Here is a 24,778-nt window from a genome sequence, read left to right on the forward strand (position 1 = left end):
AACACAAATGGGACTAAGCCCAATCAACAAAATTGAAAAAATTTTGACATAAAAGAAATTTCCCAACTCCCATTCAAAATAAACCCAACCCTAGGTTTTAAGAAATCTAAGGAATAGAAAGAGGAAAGATGTTTGAAATTATCTTAGAGAAGTCTTAGAGTAGAAATCCAAGGGAAAATGGCTGAGTTTTGAAGAAAATTTGAGATTTGGGGAGAGGGAGTCACGAGGAGCAAAAAGACAATATTTTTGAAAATAGACATTTCGAGCCCTCTAAAAACTGTCTTTTTGCACATTTCCCGAGTCAGTGACTCGCGAGCCACTCACGAGTTACTTAGGAAATGTGCAATTGCATAGGGCAAAGTTTTGCAAGTCAGGTCTAAGTCATGAAACTCTCTGCCTGAATTTGTGAAGAAAATGAAATTTCCTCAACTCTTTTCGTGACTTGGATGGGAGTGCATCCACTCGCGAAAAGAGTCGTAAAACTGCCAAACAGAAAGTTTTTCTACACAAAAATTTTGAGATTTTGAGAAAAACTTTTAAGACAAGAGTGACAAAAATCACTTCCAAAAACAAATAAAACACTCAAAAATCTTTTTAGGTTTGATCAATAAGCAATTAAGCATACAAACATCACATTTAAACACGTACAATCACATAAATGTAATAGATATTCATTGAACATTAGACTTGTGTGTTGTGTGTGAGTATCAAATATGAATTAGTCCATAGTCTAGCATGAAGCCTCAATGATTAATTCAATCAAGTCATACACATATAACAAGAAGTCAAATAACTTATCTCACTAGTAGAAATGAACTTATATGGCACCTCACAAAGGTGTTTACATTGATTGAAAGCTTTTCATTTGACTTCCATTTTTCATACTTTTTGAGCAATACAACTCAATTTTTTAGCATTGATGCCATGAAATTTTTTATATTTTTTTTGAAGAATAAGCCTTTTGCATTGGCAACATACATTTTAAATACATTTTGCTCCACCTTTTCCTAGTCTAACTAGTTTTTGAAACAAGGCTTTTTCAACTCTTTCTCCTTTTTGGAGATTGTTGTTTAAAGAGCTTTTTGATATAAAAATTAAATGTGAGGAGATATATAAGATCGAGTCTATGCATGTATCAAGATCAATCAAGGCTATTGGCTAGACATTCATGACAAGCTTAAAGATCTATTTACAACAATCAAACATAGATTTCTAAATATCACTCACATTCAATATGTGTATACATAACAAGTTAAGCTCGTAAATACACTACGCCAAAAGTACATAGGTACTAGGCCAAACTCTACGTGTGATATGACATAACACAAGTGATCAAACTTTCTGGATTTTTAACTTTTTAAGTGGTTTTAGATTTTTACTCACATAAAACAACAGCAATAAAGTAAGATCAACAACTAACAAGCTTTTAAATAAAAAAGAAATTAAAAGAAACATCACATGATGAAATGATTGTACCCTTCTATATGAATGAACAAAAGTTAACCATGTAAGGCCCACACCAACTAAAAGAGTCGGAATGATACCGACATCGATGGTCTTACAGAGTGACTCAAACCGTGGACCATCAAGTAGTTTAGTGAAGATGTCAACTCTTTTATTTTCAGTATTGATGAATTCAAGACACACCACTTTCTCCTCTACCAAGTCACGAATGAAGTGATATTGAATTCCGATATGTTTTGACTTCGAGTGTTGCACAGGGTTCTTTAATAGATTAATGGCTCTTGTATTATCACAGAAAATGCACATGGTGTCTTGAGAGATTCCATAATCATGAAGGAGCTTCTTCATTCGTAGGAGTTGAGCACAACAACTACGAGCAGCAATGTACTCTGCTTCAACAATTGATAGAGACACTGAATTCTGCTTTTTGCTCATCCATGATACCAAATTATTACCGAGATAAAAACATCCTCCTAAGGTACTTTTTCTATCATCCATATGTCCAGCCTAATCAATGTTTGAGTAGTCAGCTAAGCAATCTTTTGAGTCTCTTGAATACCAAATGCCATAATCAGATGTTTTGTTGACATATCGAATGACTCTTTTGATAGTAGTCATATGGGATTCTTTTGGTGCTGCTTGAAATCGTGCATAAACTCCAACACTAAAGGATATGTCCGGTCTACTAGTAGTGAGATACAAGATGTTGCCAATAATTCTCCTACATAATGTTGATGAAGCTAATCAAACCAATGAAGCATTGAGGTTTGAGAACAACTTTCTTGTTGAAAAGGCCAGGAAACTGAATGCTGAACTGTTTTAGGTAAAAGCACAATTGGAAAGGACTTCAAGTACCAAGCTAGATGAAATGCTCAACTTCTAGAAATTTGCATCTGACAAAATAGGTCTCAGGTATGATCATTCTCTCTTTTCTTGCAGTACCTCTTCTAATACTTTAAATAGAGTTATTTTTGGTCCACCTGCTAATAATGATAACTTTGAGGTAACTGATCCTAAGATTGAAAATGTGGGTATGGATAAAAGTGATAAGGGAAAATCCTTTCTAGGAGCACCTCCTAAGGTTGGTAAGAAAGAGACCAAGTAGAATAATCATCGCTCCACCAACAAGAAGACTCAACCAAAGAAACCTCATTTCTGCCATTACTATGGAGTATCTAGACACACTCGTCCAAATTGCTATAAGTGGTTAGCCACTCAACAAAGTAATAGTGTGTCATTTTTTGGGAACCAAAATCAACTCCAACTTTCTTTAGCCCCTCTTGGAGAACTTCTTAAGGCAGTCATGTTATTCTTTATTTTCAATGGTTTCAACTCTCCTTCTTATCCATCTGAACAAAGGTTCATGCAAAAGAAAGGCTCTCCATCTAGGTCTCCCATTTGGAAGGAAAAAGATTCCAAGTGATTCCATCTCTTTCCTGATCTTATTCATGGTGTGAGTTGTGGTTTGAGTTAGTCTTGTTTATGATACTTTGTTTGTTTACTTGTTTGTTTTCTTTATGTTTTGTTTTAAGTTTTTTATTTTTATTTTTTATTTTTATAAATAAAAAAAGGGAAAATTTTGAAAAATACAAAAATAATGTGTGTTTGTGTATACTGGTACTTGTGTAACTTGGATGACCTTTGAAACAAAGTTCTTAACTTTGTGTCTCTTGTAGCTTAAATGAGCATCTTCAAGCACAACTAAACAATCTAAGCTTTGTGGCTCTTTCATGTGATTTGTATGATTTGGTTGATCTTTTATCTTTCATATCTTAAATCACTCTATTTCACACTAAGATGTCGTGATGAGCTTTCTTTAAAGTGTTTCAGAAATACATGTTGTCAAAGTCTTTCTTGCCATAGACTCTCTTCTTGCAAAGTTTTTCAAAAGTTTGTGTTAGGATAGATTTTATTGTATTTAACAAGTGAATATGAGTTGAGTGATTTATAACTTCTCTCATATGTTCATTTGTTTGTTATGCTTTTGTCACGGATTGCCAAAGGGAGAGATTGTTAAGACATATGTGATTGAACTTATGTTACTATTTTATGTAATTGGCTAATTCTTTAACAAAATGCACTTTACTTGTAATTCGGTAGATCTAGGATGTGTTTGATACTTTAAGAAACCTTGTTGCAAGTTCAAGTGTTAAAGTCGTGCAAGTCTGTCCAAGATTTTTAAGTGCAGAAAGTGCTATTCATTAAAGCTCGACAGCTAGTATTTATCGAGACCTCTAGAGTTGTTCCAGCCTGTGGCTCAACAGTAGCTCGATAGATAGGTATTTGTCAAGGTTTATGAAGTTCAGTTTTTCAGGATTGTTTTTCATTCAATTCGTGATTGTATGTTTGGGCTTTCTTTTCTCATAAACCTAAACATATAAAAAGATTGAACGGTTTTAGACCCCTTAGAACAACCAGATTGGTTAGCCTAGATTAATTAGCCAAGTTGTTACTTAGTCAAATTATGCAATTCTAGGTTAAAACAATCAAATAATCATATCAAAATAATAAAGCAGCGGAATAATAAAAGACACAATGATATGATCACCTAGGAAACCACACGGTAAAAACCTGGGGAGGATTTGACCCACCGATCCTCAAGGCAAACTTGAATCCACTATGAAAGAATCGAAATTCATACAAAAGGACTACAAGCTCCCCGCTCGACTTCCTAATGCTACCCACCAGTAGAACTTACTAACACGACCACGTGCAAGCTCCGAATCCACAGACTCCTTCTTTCTTGGACTCTTCAATCAAGTACAAGCACCCCCGCTTGTGTATCTTTAAATTCTTGAATCTGCAACTAAATGATTATCAAGATTGATAACCCTAAGTTTATGTGAAGGAAAGCTCCTCAAAGATCTCACAAGAGATTCACATAAACAACAATATGAGCAACAAAGACCTTAGAGAGGTTTGGGTACAAAACCCTAGATACAAAAGAGACACTCTCTTCTCTTTCTCTAAAAGCTGTCAAAAACGTGGCTTAGGGTTTCCTTTATATAGTGGGAGAATTAGATATGAAACCCTAATCCTTAATGAGCTTAAGCTGCTGTTTGGGCCGACTTAAAATTCTGCAGATACGATTTTCGATCGATCGAGCCTGTTCTTCGATTGATCGAACCAGGCAGAATATGAAGTCTTCTTCCTGCAGCTTGTATGTTCTTGAATCTTGACTTGAATCACCTTGAGCATTGTTTAATAAAACCTATAGACTCTAAGATCTATATCTAGACAAGTTTGTGTTCACAATTTGCCAATTGTTCTAAACATTTAGAACCTAACAATCTCCCCCTTTGGCAATTCGTGACAAAACTTCCATACAGAATGAAATGCTCAAATACAAGAACAACCCAATACAATAAAATGCTCATTACAACAAATTCAACCTAACTACTATCCATCAGTTGTAAGTGTAGACAACAGCTCAATTGAATCAACCTGTATATTTCCTGAAACACTCAACAAACACATAAACGCATGTGTGACAGAAAAACAGTAAATCAACAAATATGCAAACTAACTCTTCTCTTAAGTTAGATACATAAAAAAAAATGTTAACTCCTTCTAAACATAACATTCTTGTATTTTCTACACATATTCCCACATAACTATTTCTCCCCCTTTTTGTCACGTATTGACAAAGACAACTCATGCAAAGAGTAAACAGTCAACATATGCAACAAAGGATAAGAGAAAATAGAGAAAGAAGGGGACACAAAAGAATTCAACTCTATAGAAAATAGAGACAGCTCCCCCTATGAACAACACAGGTTAAAAAAACTTTTCTCCCTCTATCAAAAATAGGAAAAACAAAACAAGTTTTGGGAAAAACAGTTTTGGGGAAAAATAAATGAGGTGGGGGAAAAACAGCAGCAGCAGCAGCATCACCAACAGGATCAGGAACATCCTCACCAGCAGGACCAAAGTTAAAAACACACAAACCAAAGTTAAAAACTAAGGTGAGGATACACATGAAGAAAAAATATTCTCTCTTTCAATAAAATGCAAACATGGCACTATGTGACCTAGAAATAGTTGCATGAGTAGAGAAAATATTTGCACATTGATTATCCATCATATCTCTTAAGAAAAATATTTTCTAAAGTTCACACATAAGAAATAGCATATACTAGAATGTACAAAACTTAAAAATTAATCAATCAATTTTTAAATCAAGTTAAGTACCCAATTTAGCAAAGTATATGCATGTTATGTGTGAAAAAAATGAGAGATATGACTGCAAAACTACAAGGTGGATATAAAAACAATGCAATGCATGTGAATCCTAAACACAAATGATGCATAAAAAATTTTGGTCAAAAACATAGAAATTGAAAATTTTTCAGTTTCGATCGATTGAGAATCGATCGAACATCAATCGAGTTAGGCAGACTCAAACCAAAAAATTTAATCGCAATTTGATTGATCGAAAAACGGGTTCGATCGATCGAAAGTCTGGAAAAATTAGATTTTTGAAAAAGATAGCATTTTAATGCAGAAACTCCTCAAAGCACATTGTTTTATAAAAAAAATGCATGAGTATGAGATGAAAAGTTTTTCAAAAACACTTGAATTTAACCAAGATATTCTAAAATCAAGATTTTCAATCAATTTGTCCTCAAAGCGCAAACATTATACACATTTTGCATTAAAATCAAGGAACTTTTAATCTTGGATGGTCACAACAAGATCACACACAATAAAATGTACCAAGTTTAACAAAGAGTAACTTGTGTAGTGTGTGCAACTAGCAAAAGCTTGAGATACATGTGAGGTGATATGTGAATAGCAATTAATCACAAAGTCTATACAATCCATCACATAGAATTTAAAAGAGACTATCACCTAAAGAGTTACATCCTATAACTCCCACATCTCCTAGAACAAAAGCTTGCAATCATGTAAGTTTCTTGTATTTTTGCCCCAGTTTTTTTTTTGTGAGATGGCATCAAGCCTAATAGCACACACCAATTTTATTTATGTGAGATGGCATCAAGCCTAATAGTACACACCAATTTTATCATTAAGCAATTAAGCCGAGGCAACACCTTATGTTCTTTTTGTGCATGTGCTACACTTTCTCGAGCACAGAATCTTATGATATGCACTAAGGTGTTCATGATTGGCTAGTGAACAGTGGTGAGATGGTTATTTATTCCTTTCTCAAAAGGATCAAGTCCGACAGTCAACTAACATGTGACTTCAAGATCAAGACAAAGTGATAAACACCATAAACATCTTTCCCACACAACATGCACTACAAAACTTCAACTAGTAAAGTGCAATAAATAAGCTCATCAAAACTAAATAAGGTACATAAACTTGTTATGTAAAGATAATATGGCCAATCTTTGATTATAAACCCAAGATGTGAAATACAAATTACAAAAATCTTTTTGGTTTTAAAAGCTATATGACCAAAAAAAAAAAAAAAAAAACACAAATTATGCTAAATGAATCAATGCAAATGCAATGCATGACAGTGTTTAACTAAGCTATAAAGGGTACATAAACAAGAAATATCAATTTCTTAATTAACCCATGAGTATATGTACAAACCAGTACATACTCATACAAAATCAGAAATAGCTTAGCACAAACTATTCAAGTTTCTCCACAATGTCAAGCATGTTTTAAATCAAGAGAGGGATATCATAACCCATGTAATCCTCAAGAAAAATAAAACAAGACTCAAAATAAAAATATTTTTGTCTTTTTGAAAATTTTCAATGTTTTTGGATTTTTTTTAATAAAAAAAAAAAAAAAAAAAAAACCAAAAACAAAACATGTCCACAAATAATATTTCAATGTTTTTGGATTTTTTTTAATAAAAAAAAAAAAAAAAAAAAAACCAAAAACAAAACATGTCCACAAATAATTGAAAGAATTAAATCAGGGACAAGTTAGCAACACTCACCTTGGAGAATCTTTTCTCACCCATCTAGCACGAGTCTTCCGCTTTGTAGGTGAAAATTCATGTGAAACAGAGTGTATTTGAGGAATTACACCAAACTTCTAAGAGAGACTGAAATCCTACAAATTCCTTTCATAAGCCAACAAGCTCAAATATTTCAAAAGAATATGAAACAATTTATATGGACTTATGGCAGGAGAAATCTCATCACATATCCTAGATTGAAACACAAAATGCTTAAATTTCAATTTATGACAATTAGGACGAATGTGACCAGAGACAACACAAAAGTGACAAACAGGAACAAATTTAGGAACATCAGTATTCCTAACAACAAGTCTAGTCTCAGATTTAGGTTTTTGCCTTAACAAAGAACAATTTGGTCTAATATGACCAACAACACCACAAAGGTGACAAGTAAGCACAAAAACAAATTTATTATGCTCTCTAACAGTAGGTTTAGACTTAGGTGCAGAAACTTCAGCGTCTACATCAGAACTTTTACCTTTGTCTAACTTAGCAAAATAAGTCTTTTCTTTGTTATTCCTCTTAAAAGGAGGGATATAAACTTTCTCAGTTTTAGGCTTAAGAGAAACAGAAACACTTCTGTTATCAACAACAGGCTTGGTACTAGTCAAATTTTCAATTTTAGCTTTAGATTCAACTAACTCTTGTTCCAAGCTTTTCATCTTTTCATCTTGAGAGGAAATTTGATTTCTCAAAAATTCATTCTTTTTATTAGATTCATCTAATCTCACAATCAATTCCTCTTTTTCAAGATTAGCCAATTTTAACTCTTCCTTGAATTTCTTAGAAATTGTCAAAGATTTAGATAATTCCTTACGAAGAGTTTCAAAAGCATCAAAAAAATCAACAAAAACAATAGTGTCCTTTTTATTCAAAACATCATAGGCATCAATAAAATCAGTAGAAGCATGAGCAGAAAGACACTTCAAATTATCCATGATAATAGGGGTCAAAGATCAGCTCTTAGATCAAAAGATCTAAAACAGAAGAGCTACCTGCTCTGACACCACTTGAACGGTTTTAGACCCCTTAGAACAACCAGATTGGTTAGCGTAGATTAATTAGCTAAGTTGTTACTTAGTCAAATTATGAAATTCTAAGTTAAAGCAATCAAATAATCATATCAAAATAATAAAGAAGCGGAATAATAAAAGACACAATGATATGATCACCCAGGAAACCACACGGTAAAAACCTGGGGAAGATTTGACCCACCGATCCTCAAGGCAAACCTGAATCCACTATGAAAGAATCGAAGTTCATACAAAAGGACTACAAGTTCCCCACTCGACTTCCTAATACTACCCACCAATAGAACTTAGTAACACGACCACGTGCAAGCTCCGAATCCACGGACTCCTTCTTTCTTGGACTCTTCAATTAACTACAAGCACCCCCACTTGTGTATCTTTAAGTTCTTGAATCTGCAACTGAATAATTATCAAGATGTTGATAACCCTAAGTTTATGTGAAGGAAAGCTCCTCAAAGATCTCACAAAAGATTCACATAAACAGTAGTATGAGCAACAAAGACCTTAGAGAGGTTTGGGTACAAAACCCTAGATACAAAAGAGACACTCTCTTCTCTCTCTCTAAAAGCTGTCAAAAACGTGGCTTAGGGTTTCCTTTATATAGTGGGAGAATTAGATCTAAAACCCTAATCCTTAATGGGCTTAAGCTGCTATTTGGGCCGACTTAAAATTCTGCAGATACGATTTTCGATCGATCGAGCCTGTTCTTCAATTGATCGAACCAGGTAGAATACGAAGTCTTCTTCCTGCAGCTTGTATGTTCTTGAATCTTGACTTGAATCACCTTGAGCATTATCTAATAAAACTTATAGACTCTAAGATCTATATCTAGACAAGTTTGTGTTCACGATTTGCCAATTGTTCTAAACATTTAGAACCTAACAAAGATTATTTTAAGGGCCGTCAAAGGTGGAACAAGTTGTACAAGTGTTGAGCAAAGTTTGTTCAAGCAAATTATGATTGGAGACAGAATTTGCAATAGTTCATCTTTCTTGTGAAGAAGCTGCTGTGTTTGTGCATCGTAAGGTTTTGTAATCAAGGAGCTTCTTGATATTTATTGTGTGATGAAATTTGCAGCCAACAACCTTCTCTAGTTGGTGATTGAAATTGTGTACTGGGATTCACGCAATTGGTTAGCCACATACTGGGAGCCGTACATTGAAGGAGATATTGTCACTACAGAACAAGTCCAATTGGGTATTAGTGTAAGGGTTCAACTGTATGTTGGTATAAGATACTGAGATTCCTTTACTTGTAATCGCTTGTTGTGATAATAGTGGATTCTCAAAAGTGGTGACCTTAAAATTATCTGATGGGGTTTTGTCTCGGTGGTTTGCCCCATTCGTAAACAAATCACCTGTATCAAATTTAATTTCCTCTGTATTTAGATATTTGGTGATTTGTTTATTCTACCACACGTTTGCATGTTAATTTAATTAATTAATAAATTTGGCTAATTAATCAATTAATTTATCACAAGGGGTCAATATATTCTTGGCCTATCAAAAGCCAACATAAAATATAGTCATAAATCACAACTTTACAAATCCAATTTCAATTTGAGAGGTAACTATTCTCTCGCCATTGACAACTTCATTTTCAAATTGTTTACGAGGTTTAAGTTTTTTTTTTTTTTTTTCTACTTTATCACTGTTTCTTCTTACATTGTGTTTCTATTTTATCAATTTCATTTTTGTGAACTAATCTATAACATATTCAAAAGCAAAATAGTGTCATACAGAATTTCTTTTTCACTTCTACTTCCACCATCTAGTCCCACTAATTTTTGGTAACCAAAAGAGATGCAGTATATGATTAGCTATAAATTGTGTGAAAAGGGAGGAAGAGGAAATTAGAAAATTCATAGGTGCTGCAACAAAAAGAAATGGATAAATGGAAAATGCACTGAACCAAATGATTACAATCAATATAAAAGACTTAATCAGAATCCTACGTCTCCATCATACATATAACCTAAGATTCAGGTACTCCCTTAATTACTACAACTTTTAATAGTCAGAACCTAACTCACAAGATACATACAAGTTACAAGGCACACATGATAATATTCAATAAATACTCATCTTATTTTAAGACAGACCCATAGGCTAAGTCCAACTTTCCAAACAACTTTTGAACTTCCAAGATTCTCAGTCTATTGCTTACTTGGTAATAACACCACAGCAAATTCAATTATCAATTGATACCAATATATTAGCGAAGAGTAAGTAATTATCTCCCATTATCTACGAGTTTCAATAATTGGTCTTTCATGCTATCATACTCGGCAGTTGTACTAGTAGAACAACCTTCAATTTCAAAAGAGTGACTAGTTGCACTGAGCAAGTACTCAGTCTTTTTTGTATTGACATCAATGCTTCCCAATGAATGTTTTTCCATACTCTTCAATCCCTCTAGCTCTGTTGCCACCTCTTTCATAGAAGGCCTATCCTCCCCTCTCAACTTTAGGCACCTTTTTGCAACATTAGAAACTTCCTTTAGTTGCTCAATATTACCCTCATTAACAATGTGAGTTTCAAAAATTTGAAGTAGGCGATCCTCTTTTATAGCAGAAACAAAGGATATTGCAAGATTTCTATCAATTTCAGGCCTATCAAAAGAAAGTGCCTTCATACCTGTTAGCAGCTCTGCCATAACAACGCCAAAACTATATACATCACTTTTTTCTGTTAGTTGGCTAGTTTGCAAGTATTCTGGGTCCAAGTACCCCAAAGTTCCTTGCACCAAAGTGGTCAATTGTGTTTGATCAAGAGGTACCAACCTTGAAGCTCCAAAGTCAGCTACTTTTGCTGTGTAATTATCGTCTAATAGTATATTTGCAGTTTTCACATCTCTGTGTATAATTGGCATAGAAGTTGCTGAATGCAAGTATGCAAGTGCTTCAGCAGTTTCTGTTGCAATCTTCAAACGTTTTTCCCATGAAAGTAAGGATGATCGGCCTTTATCATGAATGTGCTCACTAAGAGTCCCATTTGTAATGAATTCATAAACTAGTAAGGGCACTTCTGTTTCTAGGCAACAACCAAATAACTTAACCACATTCTTATGGCTAATTTGGGTAAGCACAATCACTTCATTTATGAATTGCTGAATTTGGCTTTGATCACCAATTTTTGACTTTTTAATGGCAACGACTCTGTTATCAGATAGTGTTCCTTTATACACCGTTCCATAGCCTCCTTGGCCAAGGATTGTATTCTCATCGTAGTTGTTGGTGGCCTTTTTCAACTCTTCTGATGTAAAGATTTTGGTTCTCTCCATAGACCATTGGTTACTAGAAAGTTGCTGTTTTAACAATAGGCCACCATTTTGTTGAAAGAATTTTTCTTTGATTCTGATGTGCTTTCTTCTTTTCCATCCCCAAAGTATCCAAGAACCTCCCAAAAGAACTACTAAGAGGCTTATTAAGCTGATACCTGCACATCCTCAAATATGCATTTTTTCAGCAAGTAGAACATTTTAACTTTATTCTTTTGTTAATATCATTGCCTTCGTAATGGCAAACATTTTGACTGCTACAGTAACATATACTATGAGTGACTATCAAATTTCTTTCATCTCAAAAAAAGAAAAAAAAAAAGAAAAGAAAAAAAGAAAAGCACAACTAAAAGAGAACTGGTGAACCAAGTTTGATTGGACATCGATCCTTTCTAAAAAAGACAATGTCCCTTTGTTGGTTGAGAATAAGAAAATTAGCTAAGATTGTATAATTTCTTTGAAAATACCATGGCAAATTTAAATCAATATTTCAACACAGAATATACGTGGTTCAACATTGTTCTTACGTCCAAAGGAGTGAACAACTAATAAGCAATAACTCATTAAATGTGAAAATAGGATTAAAACAGTATTTACATAACCTGACACTATCCGGTGTTTTCTCTGAAAAAAAAAAAAAAAAATCAGGTCTAAATTCCTAAAATGCCATTGTATCTATCTCCCTCCCTCCCTCCCTCTCTCTACTCCATATTTTTCATTTATCAAAAACTCTACCGAATTCAAAAGGTTTTTTTTGAGGTTAGATATGTAAGACGTAAATAAAAAAATTAAAAAAAAAAAAGAGAAGAGAAGAAGAAGAAGCAGCACAAAAAAAGAAGAAGACGAGATGCCACAGCACAGCAGCATAGAGGAGCAGAAAAAACCATGGGCAATTTAGGAAAAAGAGAAACTCACCAACAATAATTTTTTTTTTTTGTTGAGAAAACGCGTTTGTGCGTTTTGCAACTGCAGCTTAAAGCTGATGTGCCAAAACGCGCAAGGCCTTCACATTTCAAAACGTAGCTTTTTAGAAAAAACTGCATTTAAAACTTTACCAAACGCAAATATTATTTTTTGGGTTTAAAAAGCACTTTTTGCTAGAAGAAAGTGCAAACAAACGGGCACTTATATGGAGCAAACTGAGCAACAAAGAGCTCAAAGAGAATAACAAACCGATTCACTTTTCATTTTTTGGAAAAGTAAAAAGTAAAACACTTTTTTCTTAGACTAAATAAAAATAAAAATAAAAATACATCTATTATAAATGTTAGCTGCTTATCAATGATTAGCAAATTTTCCACCACAGACAGTGTTGACACTCCGTTTTGCAATCTGTATTTAACCTCACGTGCACAGCAGTTGGCGGCTTGCAAGCCACAAGTCAGTCGCGAGTTCTAGCCGCGAGTTCTTGCTTCTTGGCACAAAGTTGAGCAATTCTTCACACTCTCTTCACACACTACCCTTACATGAATCCCACCTAAATACAGGGTTACTAAGTGCTAAATTACAAGCAAATTGGCACGGAATAAAACCAACAAGATAGTTGATAAATTTCAACCTTACACTAATGATACAAGTACTCCCTTAATTACTACAACTTTTAATAGTCAGAACCTAACTCCTAAGATACATACAAGTTACAAGGCACACATGATAATATTCAATAAATACTCATCTTATTTTAAGACAGACCCATAGGTTAAGTCCAACTTTCCAAACAACTTTTGAACTTCCAAGATTCTCAGTTGATTGCTTACTTGGTAATAACACCACAGCAAATTTAATTATCAAGTGTACCAATATATTAGCGAAGAGTAAGTAATTATCTCCCATTATCTACGAGTTTCAATAATTGGTCTTTCATGCTATCATACTTGGCAGTTGTACTGGTAGAACAACCTTCAATTTCAAAAGAGTGACTAGTTGCACTGAGCAAGTACTCAGTCTTTTCTGTATTGACATCAATGCTTCCCAATGAATATTTTTCCATACTCTTCAATCCCTCTAGCTCTGTTGCCACCTCTTTCATAGAAGGTCTATCCTCCCCTCTCAACTTTAGGCACCTTTTTGCAACATTAGAAACTTCCATTAGTTGCTCAATATTACCCTCATTAACAATGTGAGTCAAGAATTTGAAGTAGGCGATCCTCTTTTATAGCAGAAACAAAGGATATTGCTAGATTTCTATCAATTTCAGGCCTATCAAAAGAAAGTGCCTTCTTACCTGTCAGCAGCTCTGCCATAACAACGCCAAAGCTATAGACATCACTTTTTTTCTATTAGTTGGCTAGTTTGCAAGTATTCTGGGTCCAAGTACCCCAAAGTTCCTTGCACTAAAGTGGTCAATTGTGTTTGATCAAGAGGTACCAACCTTGAAGCTCCAAAGTCAGCCACTTTTGCTGTGTAATTATCGTCTAATAGTATATTTGCAGTTTTCACATCTCTGTGTATAATTGGCATAGAAGTTGCTGAATGCAAGTATGCAAGTGCTTCAGCAGTTTCTGTTGCAATCTTCAGACGTTTTTCCCATGAAAGTAAGGATGATCGGCCTTTATCATGAATGTGCTCACAAAGAGTCCCATTTGTAATGAATTCATAAACTAGTAAGGGCACTTCTATTTCTAGGCAACAACCAAATAACTTAACCACATTCCTATGGCTAATTTGGGTAAGCACAATCACTTCATTTATGAATTGCTGAATTTGGCTTTGATCACCAATTTTTGACTTTTTAATGGCAACGACTCTGTTATCAGATAGTTTTCCTTTATACACTGTTCCATAGCCTCCTTGGCCAAGGATTTTATTCTCATCGTAGTTGTTGGTGGCCTTTTTCAACTCTTCTGATGTAAATATTTTGGTTGTCTCGATAGACCATTGGTTACTAGAAAGTTGCTGTTTTAACAATAGGCCACCATTTTGTTGAAAGAATTTTTCTTTGATTCTGATGTGCTTTCTTCTTTTCCAACCCCAAAGTATCCAAGAACCTCCCAAAAGAACTACTAAGAGGCTTATTATGCTGATACCTGCACATACCCAAACATGCGTTTCCTCAGCAAGTAGGACATTTTAACTTTATACTTTTGTTAATATCATTGCCTTCGTAATGGCAAACATTTTGACACAAATAGAAAAATAAATATATAACCTGTGTATCATATGAAGATGACACCATCAAAATTTATTTACAGTGCAATTTGCAGTTGACTGCTACAGTAACATATACTATGAGTGATTATCCAATTTCTTTCATCTCAAAAAAAAAAAAAAAAAAAAAAAAAAAAAAAAAAAAAAAAAAAAAAAAAAAAAAAAAAAAAAAAAAAAAAAAAAAATAATTGGCATAGAAGTTGCTGAATGCAAGTATGCAAGTGCTTCAGCAGTTTCTGTTGCAATCTTCAAACGTTTTTCCCATGAAAGTAAGGATGATCGGCCTTTATCATGAATGTGCTCACTAAGAGTCCCATTTGTAATGAATTCATAAACTAGTAAGGGCACTTCTGTTTCTAGGCAACAACCAAATAACTTAACCACATTCTTATGGCTAATTTGGGTAAGCACAATCACTTCATTTATGAATTGCTGAATTTGGCTTTGATCACCAATTTTTGACTTTTTAATGGCAACGACTCTGTTATCAGATAGTGTTCCTTTATACACCGTTCCATAGCCTCCTTGGCCAAGGATTGTATTCTCATCGTAGTTGTTGGTGGCCTTTTTCAACTCTTCTGATGTAAAGATTTTGGTTCTCTCCATAGACCATTGGTTACTAGAAAGTTGCTGTTTTAACAATAGGCCACCATTTTGTTGAAAGAATTTTTCTTTGATTCTGATGTGCTTTCTTCTTTTCCATCCCCAAAGTATCCAAGAACCTCCCAAAAGAACTACTAAGAGGCTTATTAAGCTGATACCTGCACATCCTCAAATATGCATTTTTTCAGCAAGTAGAACATTTTAACTTTATTCTTTTGTTAATATCATTGCCTTCGTAATGGCAAACATTTTGACTGCTACAGTAACATATACTATGAGTGACTATCAAATTTCTTTCATCTCAAAAAAAGAAAAAAAAAAAGAAAAGAAAAAAAGAAAAGCACAACTAAAAGAGAACTGGTGAACCAAGTTTGATTGGACATCGATCCTTTCTAAAAAAGACAATGTCCCTTTGTTGGTTGAGAATAAGAAAATTAGCTAAGATTGTATAATTTCTTTGAAAATACCATGGCAAATTTAAATCAATATTTCAACACAGAATATACGTGGTTCAACATTGTTCTTACGTCCAAAGGAGTGAACAACTAATAAGCAATAACTCATTAAATGTGAAAATAGGATTAAAACAGTATTTACATAACCTGACACTATCCGGTGTTTTCTCTGAAAAAAAAAAAAAAAAAATCAGGTCTAAATTCCTAAAATGCCATTGTATCTTATAGCGCGGCGTTATTCGAACTATCAAACCAACTATAATTAAGTCCTTTGACTATTGGCCCAAAGTCAAATATGAGCCAACTTTAAAATGCATTGCCTTTGACTTGTCTATGTAACAAAATATTTTATTATTATTTTTTAAACATTTTTTTTTCTTTTATAATTTGATTGTTATAGTGAAAAAATTTGAACTATAAGTGTCTCTATTATAAACATTAAAAATGTATAAGTTGTTATAATACTTTTGTCAAATAGTTTTTTAAATATAAGAGATGTAAAGGACATAAGAAGATTATTTTGTTTTTTTTCTCCTTGAACTCAACTAATTCAATTATTTGCTAATATTTATATAATAAGAATTATTGTTATTGTCATTGTTATTATTATTTATATATAATGATCTTCATAATAACCATATATAGTTATTACGAAGATCATTATTTTATTTTATTATTGCTATTATTTATCTATATATCATCATCCTCATTCATTCATTTATATTGATATCTTTTTCCCCTACTTTCTTAATTTTTCTTTACCAAAATAATGAATTATAAAAAAAAGGGGGGGGGTTGGATATTGAATATCATTTTAACAAATAAATTAGGATTTTTATTTTAATTTATTAAATCTATTAAAAAGTGAAATAGTACACTAACGAGTTTTAACATCGAAGTTCAGGATTCGAGCTTTAGTTTAGGATCATCTATTTAAATTTTCGTGCAAACTTGAAGAATTAGAAACATATTTTTCATTTAAACAAACCAGTTTTTCAAACATACCCTTAAACAACGTCCTCGTCTTTTCTCTATTTCATTAAAATAATATTTTTATTCTTTTTTTTTTTTCTCCCTCAAAATTTCTATGTTTCATTAACTTATTTCTCCCTACACTTAATCCATACCCAACCTACTAAATTCAAGAGAACCTAGAGAGAGAGAATTTTCTTGAGGTTATGTTTGTGACGGTTTGTTGGTATTGAGAACAATTACAAAATAATTAAGGGTTTGGAGAGCTATAATGACTATTTAGATGTAGAAAATCACTATAGCAAATGATGTGTGTAAATTCTTAATCATCCATAATAAAGGAGTAACGTACAAACCTAATAGATGAATGACCGTTGAAGATAATAAATGTCTAGTACTTATGGAAAGTGTTTCCCAATTCATAAATGAGAACATTCATTACCAAAATGAAGATGAATGCTCTAAAACCACGAGTCTAAATCTTCTGTCCCACTTTTTCTACTCTACTCTATACTCCACAAATAAATACTTGCCACATGTTCACTTAATTAATTAAATACTATCATTATTGACTTATTAATACTACGGTTATTAATTAATAGTATTATGTGGCAAGTATTTATTGGTGGAGTATAGAGTGGAGAGTCCAAATCTTCTGTTGCCACATGTTCACTTAATTAATTAAATACTATCATTATGGACTTATTAATACTATAGTTATTAATTAATAGTATCACGTGGCAAGTATTTATTGGTAGAGTATAGAGTGGAGAGTCCAAATCTTCTGTCCCACTTTTTCTGCTCTACTCTATACTCCACCAACAAATACTTGCCACATGTTCACATAATTAATTAAATACTATCCAACAAATTAGCCATTTTGTTGGAAGAAAAAAGTAGGCATTTTGATATCTACAAACTAGCCATATAATTCTCTCAAATTGTATTATTAATTGAATTTTTTTTCACTATTTTTAACTTGATCATTGGAGGGCCTTTGACCAACACTATACTAGTGTTCTTTACCTTTTTTTATTTGACTTTATTTGTAGATAGATTGTTAAAGAAGCCCTAACATCGTCCATCAATATAGTCGAGAATACAATGGACAATTTCTTGTACTGTCAACAAATTTATTTTTTAAAGTGCTATAGTGATTCTCTGGGCACAATACTGATATGTAATACATCTTTCACATGGAATGAACTCATGTGAGAGGAATATTACATATCATCATTACATTTTTATAAAAAAAAATTATTCAACAGCAGCCATTGGAGCTTCAATTTTTTGTGATAGTCTCTAGGAAATAAAGAGGAACAGCTCTTTTTCAACTTTTAAACGTTTAAAGCTAATTAAAGGTGGTGCCCTTTTAGTATATGACGTATATGTCTTGGCTGAGAAAAATCATAACCATAAAGAATGTTTTATTATTGTAGCTTTTAAATCGAGTCCAACTGAAAAAAACTAAACAAAGAAGATAGATAAAAAGAGGATAACGTTGATTCTTTCTTTTATTACCGTTTCACTTTCTCCAACAAAAGTGTGACTAACGTGACTAATAAAGTTGGGGATATTTCTCACAGACTTTACGTTTGTCGTTTAGTTTAAAGAAGCAGAGCAATTCCCCACCAAAAAAAAAAAAAGGAAAAAAAAAAAAGAAAAAAGAAAAAAAAGAAAAGAGGATAAGTGCGTTTGGTAGGGGGAGTTTGTGTAACTTTAGGTTAAAAGAAAGTGACATATTTAATAGTTTTTGATGCGTTTGATAGGAAGAAAATTTGAAAGAGGAGCAAAGGGAAGGTACTGATTAAATGGATTGAGAGCATTATGTTGGCCATATTATACCTTACTAAGTTTCAATTTCTTTCTCGATAATATACTGTATTTTATCAATTTGATCTCTTTTTATTAATTATGTCAATTTCATCCCTCAATTTTAAAAATCAAATCAATTTTACCTTTAACTAAATCAAATTATCGGCATAAAAATGACTTCATATAGAGTTGAGGGAAAGAATTGAAAAATTAAAGGAACTTCTTTTGGAAGTTTTAAAGATGAAATTGACATAATTAAATGTATAAGACGAAAATTGAAACTAAAAATATATGAGGGCCTAAAAATTGTAGTGTGTATTTGTCTCAATTTTTTTTTTTTTTTTGCAAATAATTTAGCAATTAGCCTTTTAAAATTTTATTTTATATATTTTTTTAATTTTATTTTTATAAATAAACTAGCTTTTAGAATTTTTTCCTCCCCCTTTCTCCTCATATTTTCATTTTCTTACCTTTCTATTGTTCTTATAAAAAAAGAAAAGAAAAGACTAAATCAGTATTTATTTTGATTTCACTTATGAATAAGACCAATAATTAATTTAACAAAGTTCATTAATTAGTAAATCTTTGTGTGTGTGTGTGTGTGTGTGTGTGTGTTTTTTTTTTTTTTTTTTTTTTTTTGGGGGGGGGAGGGGGTGGAGGAGGATGAAATTCAAGAATGTTATTTCAATGTGTTTAAATTCTCTGGAAGTAGAGGGGACCAAATAAAAACAATAAATCTATTTTGATTAATGCATAATAAAAGTTGTATCAATGTTAAGCCTATGTAAAACTGATGCTCCTCCAATGAAAAATCGAATGTTCCTAGCGTTACTCAATGAAAAATGTAAGAGCCAAGATAAAGAGATCACAAACCTGGTCGCAGAAGGTAAGATCCTCTGACTGAATTACCTTCAAGCAGCAACCCTCCACTCTTGCACATTCCCTTGCAAATATGTCAGTTACAGCACTTGCATTTCTGAAAGATCTTGAACCTCTCCTCATCAGCAAAGTTAGCCTTNTAAAAAAAAAAAAAAAAAAAAAAAAAACCCCAAATCCTTTAGCTAATACCTTGCAACCATGAACGAGGTATGGGTTTCCTTCAAAACCTGAGGAACAATTGCAACGGTACCCAGGACCGTTAGTGGAATTGTAACATGTACTGTTTTCTGCCTTACATGCATAGCTTTCTGAATTTCCTTTTGCATCTTCGCATGTCTCGTCTCCAACTGCCCAATCAAGTACCATTGGAAAAGTCGTTCTATTTTGTAAATTTCTGACGTAGGAGCGAAATGTTGTATGCCTCTTCTGTAACTAAACCGTAATCACATGAATTTAAGTTGGTTGCCACGACTTTGTTTTGTTCAACGTCCCAAAAGTTCACTGAAAAACCTGAAACTCCTTTTGGGATAGGAGCCTGACAGCAGCCAATGCCAGAGCATTCAGAAGTGTCCACCACACTGTCGTTGTCACAGAGTGCTGCGCATCCAGTAGGATATTTCTTTCCCTGTGATGAATAGCCATCAAAAAACCCAAAAATGTTACAACCCACTGCAAAGAACTTGTTCCTCGTATACGAGATATGAAAGTTTGACAGAGTGTTGTCTGCTCTAAACTCCGACGTGTTTTCGGGGACACCTTTGGAACAACGACGGGCTTTGGAGATTGAGACTTGCAATTCACCATCCAGTGATATGTTGAGCACAGGTACTTTAGTATAAGACAGAAATGGTTTTGGTGTAGTCTCAGAAGTGTTGTCACAAGTGATTAGGAAAGATTCATTAAGGTAGCAACCCCTTTCTGTTCCAAACGGGAAGGGGATGCTAACATTTCCACAGCTTACGTTTCCACAGCTTGAATTGGGTTGAGATGCTTTTGTTGCTGCTAAAACTATCAACCCAAGCAAAAGCAGTATCTGTTGCTTTAAAAGCACTCCACACAAAGCCATGGTTTTCCTTTTTCTTTGTCCCTGTTTTGTTTTGTGCTATCAACAGCCGTGAATAGCAAACTTTATAGAAGCAAAGGTACCTTTTTCGAGAGACAAATCACTAGATATAAGTCTGTATTTGGTCGCTTGGGTGAGCAATATTAATTGGCCAAAATCATGAGAGAGAAAGAGAGAAGAATAACTAATAATAGAAATTAGAGGATCCTATGATATTCGGAACAGTGATGGAATTGTTAAACTTATTATATTAAATGAGTTCATTTTAATCCTAGAAATTTGACGATCCTATGATACATGAGTGTTAAATGATTAAATTTAGCATTTTAATTCAAATTAAAATTCATTTAGTTGTGCCTTAACACAATCACAAAAGAATTTTAACATATTTTACTTTAAAAAATTATGTCAACTATGAAGAATAAAAAGAGCTTTTAACTAGCCGTATAAAACACTCTTGTAGTTGGATTCAGATCTTTTAGATTTCCTAAAGTATTCTATCAATTAGATTTCTTTAAATCTTAAAAATTCTTTATGGCATGTTTGGATGTTTAAAAAATGAGGGGGAGTAGAGTAGAGGGAGGGAGAGTAATGCAATTACTTTGTTTGGAAGTTTTTTAAAGAATGAGGGGGAGGGGTTTGGAGGAGTTTGGAGGGGTTTGGACTCCCTCTATCTCCTCAATTTTAATTCCCCCAAATTGGAGAGATTTGGAGGGGGAGTAGAGTACATAAACTATTGACCAAGTAAATTACCTAATTTACCCTTATTATATTAACAAAACTACACAAGGAGAAGGGCTAATTACTCACTTCTCCTTTACTAATTTTAAAAACATCCAAATAAGGTGGAGGTGAATTATTTTCCTCTACTCTCCTCCCCACTACTCTCCTTCCCTCTACTCTCCTCTACTCTCCTCCCTCTCTAAACTACCAAACAAGCCATTAGTGATTTAATAGTTTAAATTTTACCATGTTAGCATTCTATTAACAATAACCTTAATTGTTTTGTTTACAACATTATTTAATTATTTTAAGAATATTGTCAGTAGAATACTGATATGGCAGAATTTAGATCATTAAATTATTAAATTGTGATTAAGATTTAAAGAAATTTATTAATAAAGTACATTAAAAAATCCAGAAAATCTAAATCCCTTATAGTTAAAAAAAATAATAAAAAAATAAAATAAAATGAAATCTGAAACTTTTAGGAAAAAATCCACAATATGCTATTCATGCTATATAATTGAGTTTATAAATCATTGCTGATGTACGTCTAGCGTATGGATTGACTGGGAAAAATTTTATTTTATATATATATATATATATAAAAAAAAAATAATTTTTTTTGCTAAAGCAAATGGATAACGATGGTTCTTGCTTTTAGTATCTGCTCGTGCTGTCCAGCAGACACAACGTGACTTACGTGACCAAAGGAACCAATGGCATTACAAAATCCTTAAACCAAGTGGGCATTCCAAAAGCATAGAAAAGGTTCGTGATGTTTCGACATTTTGATGGATTCCACAGACCCCAGTTAAATAACAAAACTTTTTTTGGGTAATGTGTTTGTGGTGTAGTTTAAAGAAGCTGTGCAATTCAGAAAAGAAAAAGGTGAAAAGAAGTGTTGAATACTTGATCGCAGTTGGTAGGGACTACAGTGTTTGTCGTTTGTTCAAAGAAAGTGACGTATAGACTATAGACGTAAAACGTCAGTGCGTTAAATTAAATATGGAGAAAAACTGAAAGGGCATGGAAGACAGCGAAGAGATGCTAGATTGTGGTCCATCTCATGAAAAATTCTATGAACAACCAATCACTGGAACCTTTGCTAACTGATGACAGGAAACATCTGACATTTCCTAGCAATCGAGTTGATCAAATCTACCGTGGATGCTGATTGCTGCGCGGATGCTCTTGTAAAATTTGGGTGCCACCATCTCTCTAGCACTGTCGTTGTATTTTTCTAACCCGCCTCCTGTTGTGGCGGAGTTAATAGCCCTTGATAAAAGGGCATAACTATTGTTTTCCTTGAAAACATTTTATAATTTTTCACATTTTTTAGTGTTTGATAACACAAAAAAAAAACTGATCAACAAAAAATTATCTTTAATCAACGAAAAATTCTAATAAAAATAAGGCTTATTTTTTTTATAGGTTGTTTTCTAAAAAATTTTCTTAGAAAACATTAATCTCTCTCTCACTTTTTCTCTTTTTCCTTTGCTTTTTCTCTCTTCACATCCTCATTGTCACTAACTTTGGTCTCTCTATCTCTCTCTCTCTCTCTCTCTCTCTCTCTCTCTCCTTATTTGTCTCTCTTCTCTCTTTTCTTCATGTTTCTCTTCCCCTTTATAACACAATTCTTTGATTTGATTTTTTCCCCCACACTAATCGGTCAATAGCTCCGACTTGCAAAGGTGAACAAATTTGCAGAAGTAATTATTTCATTCCTCTCTACCAAAATCTTAATCCTTTGCTTTGAATTTCAAACTTGATTTTCTTTTTTCTCTAAGAAATTTTTGGTTTGATAGATTTCAGGCAGAAGTTACTTCCGTTTTGCACATAAAAATTCAAAAGAAAAATAAAAAAAATAAGAAGAAGAAAGAAAGAATGAAGTAAGGACAATCTTTATGGTAAATTAATAATATTGTTATCTCTATATATTAAGAGTATTTAGAAAAGTTAGTTATAGTTTCATAAAAACTAAAAAAATACCCCTAATCTAATGAGATATAGATAATCTTTATTCTTAAAAAAAGGGGTTAAAATTGTAATTCAACAAAATAAAAAATAAAAATACCGCAAATTTTTTTTTCCTAAAAAGTAGCACTCTCTATTTAAATATATCTCACACAAGTTTGACATTTTTTTTCCCTAAAAGCTAGCACACACTAAACCCAGTAGTTTTCTCTATTTCAAATCCTAAATTTTAGTTTCTTAAAAATTCATTCCCATGTAACCTCACAAACAATAGATAAATTCTCAAGCAAAAAAAAGAAAAAAAAAAGAAAAGAAAAAAAAAGAGATAAATTCAAATTGAAAAATTACATTAAACTCAAAAAAAAAAAAAAAAAGAAGTCTCATTGCACGTGCAGAGCATGTGTGATAAAACTAGTATAATGAATGATAATTGTTTAGAGGAATTTTTGTTGGCAGATTTATTGTGTAGATATTATGTAGTGATGATATATTATGTAGATACATTATGTTAATGCATAATTTAGAGTAATACTGAAGATTTGTGGTTGATCATAGTAAACAATTAGAGTACTAGGAAAAGAGTAGACAATTAAAAGTTTTGTTATTTATATTTATTGAAGATGTATTTTCCTATCAATTTTAATATATATAGACAAAATAGTTGATATATATATATAATATATATATATATATATATATGTACATTACTGTCCATATATATGAGCAAGATAAGTGGTAAAGATCATGAAAATTTAACAAATAATTTTGATTGTATCTATTGTCAAAATTTTAGTATGAAACCAAATTCATGTTTTTTTTTTTAATTTTTATTTATTTATATTAATTACATTAGTTGGTTTACATGATACACATGTTTTAAATTATACTATATATATATATATATATATATAAATTGCATACCAAACACTAGAAAACATTCTCAAACTCATTTTCAAGGTCATTACCAAACGCTGAAAAATGAGATAGTTTTCTAGAAAATGCTTTTTGAAAAATGAACTATTTTCCAGAAAACATTAATGCTAAAACAAACAGAACATTATTGCTTAGTGACACTTGAATGTCCCAAGTTCTAACTAGTTCAATATGATGCTAAAATTCAATTGTGGGATCAAAGAATTTGGCGACTGCGGTCTACCTTATACTAAACCCAAGGCCCACGCCGAGGGGGAAGAAATGGCTGAGGACAAAAGAAGCAAGTCCAAAGTGCCCTGAAACGTCGCCGAGGATGATCCTGTCCTTGGCCAACCAAGATCACAGAAGGGAAAAGTGGCATGCCATCAATGGCAGCCTCTCAGAGCATCCCAAGGAAAAGGACAAGTATAATGGGTCAGCCATGGGAGCACGGTGGAAAAAAAATTCAAGGAGAAGCTGTCGCCTCCGCATTAAATGCCCACAACTAACG

The 24,778-nt window shown here is 32.8% G+C and overlaps 1 protein-coding gene and 1 pseudogene across 1 annotated transcript; both read right to left on the bottom strand.

Annotated features, from left to right (window-relative positions):
* Nucleotides 1-10,343: 10,343 nt before the first annotated feature.
* On the bottom strand, nt 10,344-11,835 carry LOC136062809 (wall-associated receptor kinase 3-like). Its single transcript, XM_065762377.1, has one exon. It carries the CDS (start codon nt 11,722-11,724, stop codon nt 10,675-10,677), a length of 1,050 nt encoding a protein of 349 aa, XP_065618449.1. The 5' UTR covers nt 11,725-11,835; the 3' UTR covers nt 10,344-10,674.
* Nucleotides 11,836-13,498: 1,663 nt separating this feature from the next.
* Nucleotides 13,499-20,753, bottom strand: LOC112030805 (wall-associated receptor kinase 2-like; annotated as a pseudogene).
* Nucleotides 20,754-24,778: the final 4,025 nt, after the last annotated feature.

This window comes from Quercus suber, unplaced genomic scaffold, assembly GCF_002906115.3.
Source record: "Quercus suber isolate HL8 unplaced genomic scaffold, Cork oak 2.0 scaffold_455, whole genome shotgun sequence".
In the NCBI taxonomy this organism is placed as follows: domain Eukaryota; kingdom Viridiplantae; phylum Streptophyta; class Magnoliopsida; order Fagales; family Fagaceae; genus Quercus; species Quercus suber.

Excerpts from the sequence above, each read along its gene's own strand:
- LOC136062809 (XM_065762377.1), bottom strand. The coding sequence starts at position 11,724 with ATGGAGAGAACCAAAATCTTTACATCAGAAGAGTTGAAAAAGGCCACC.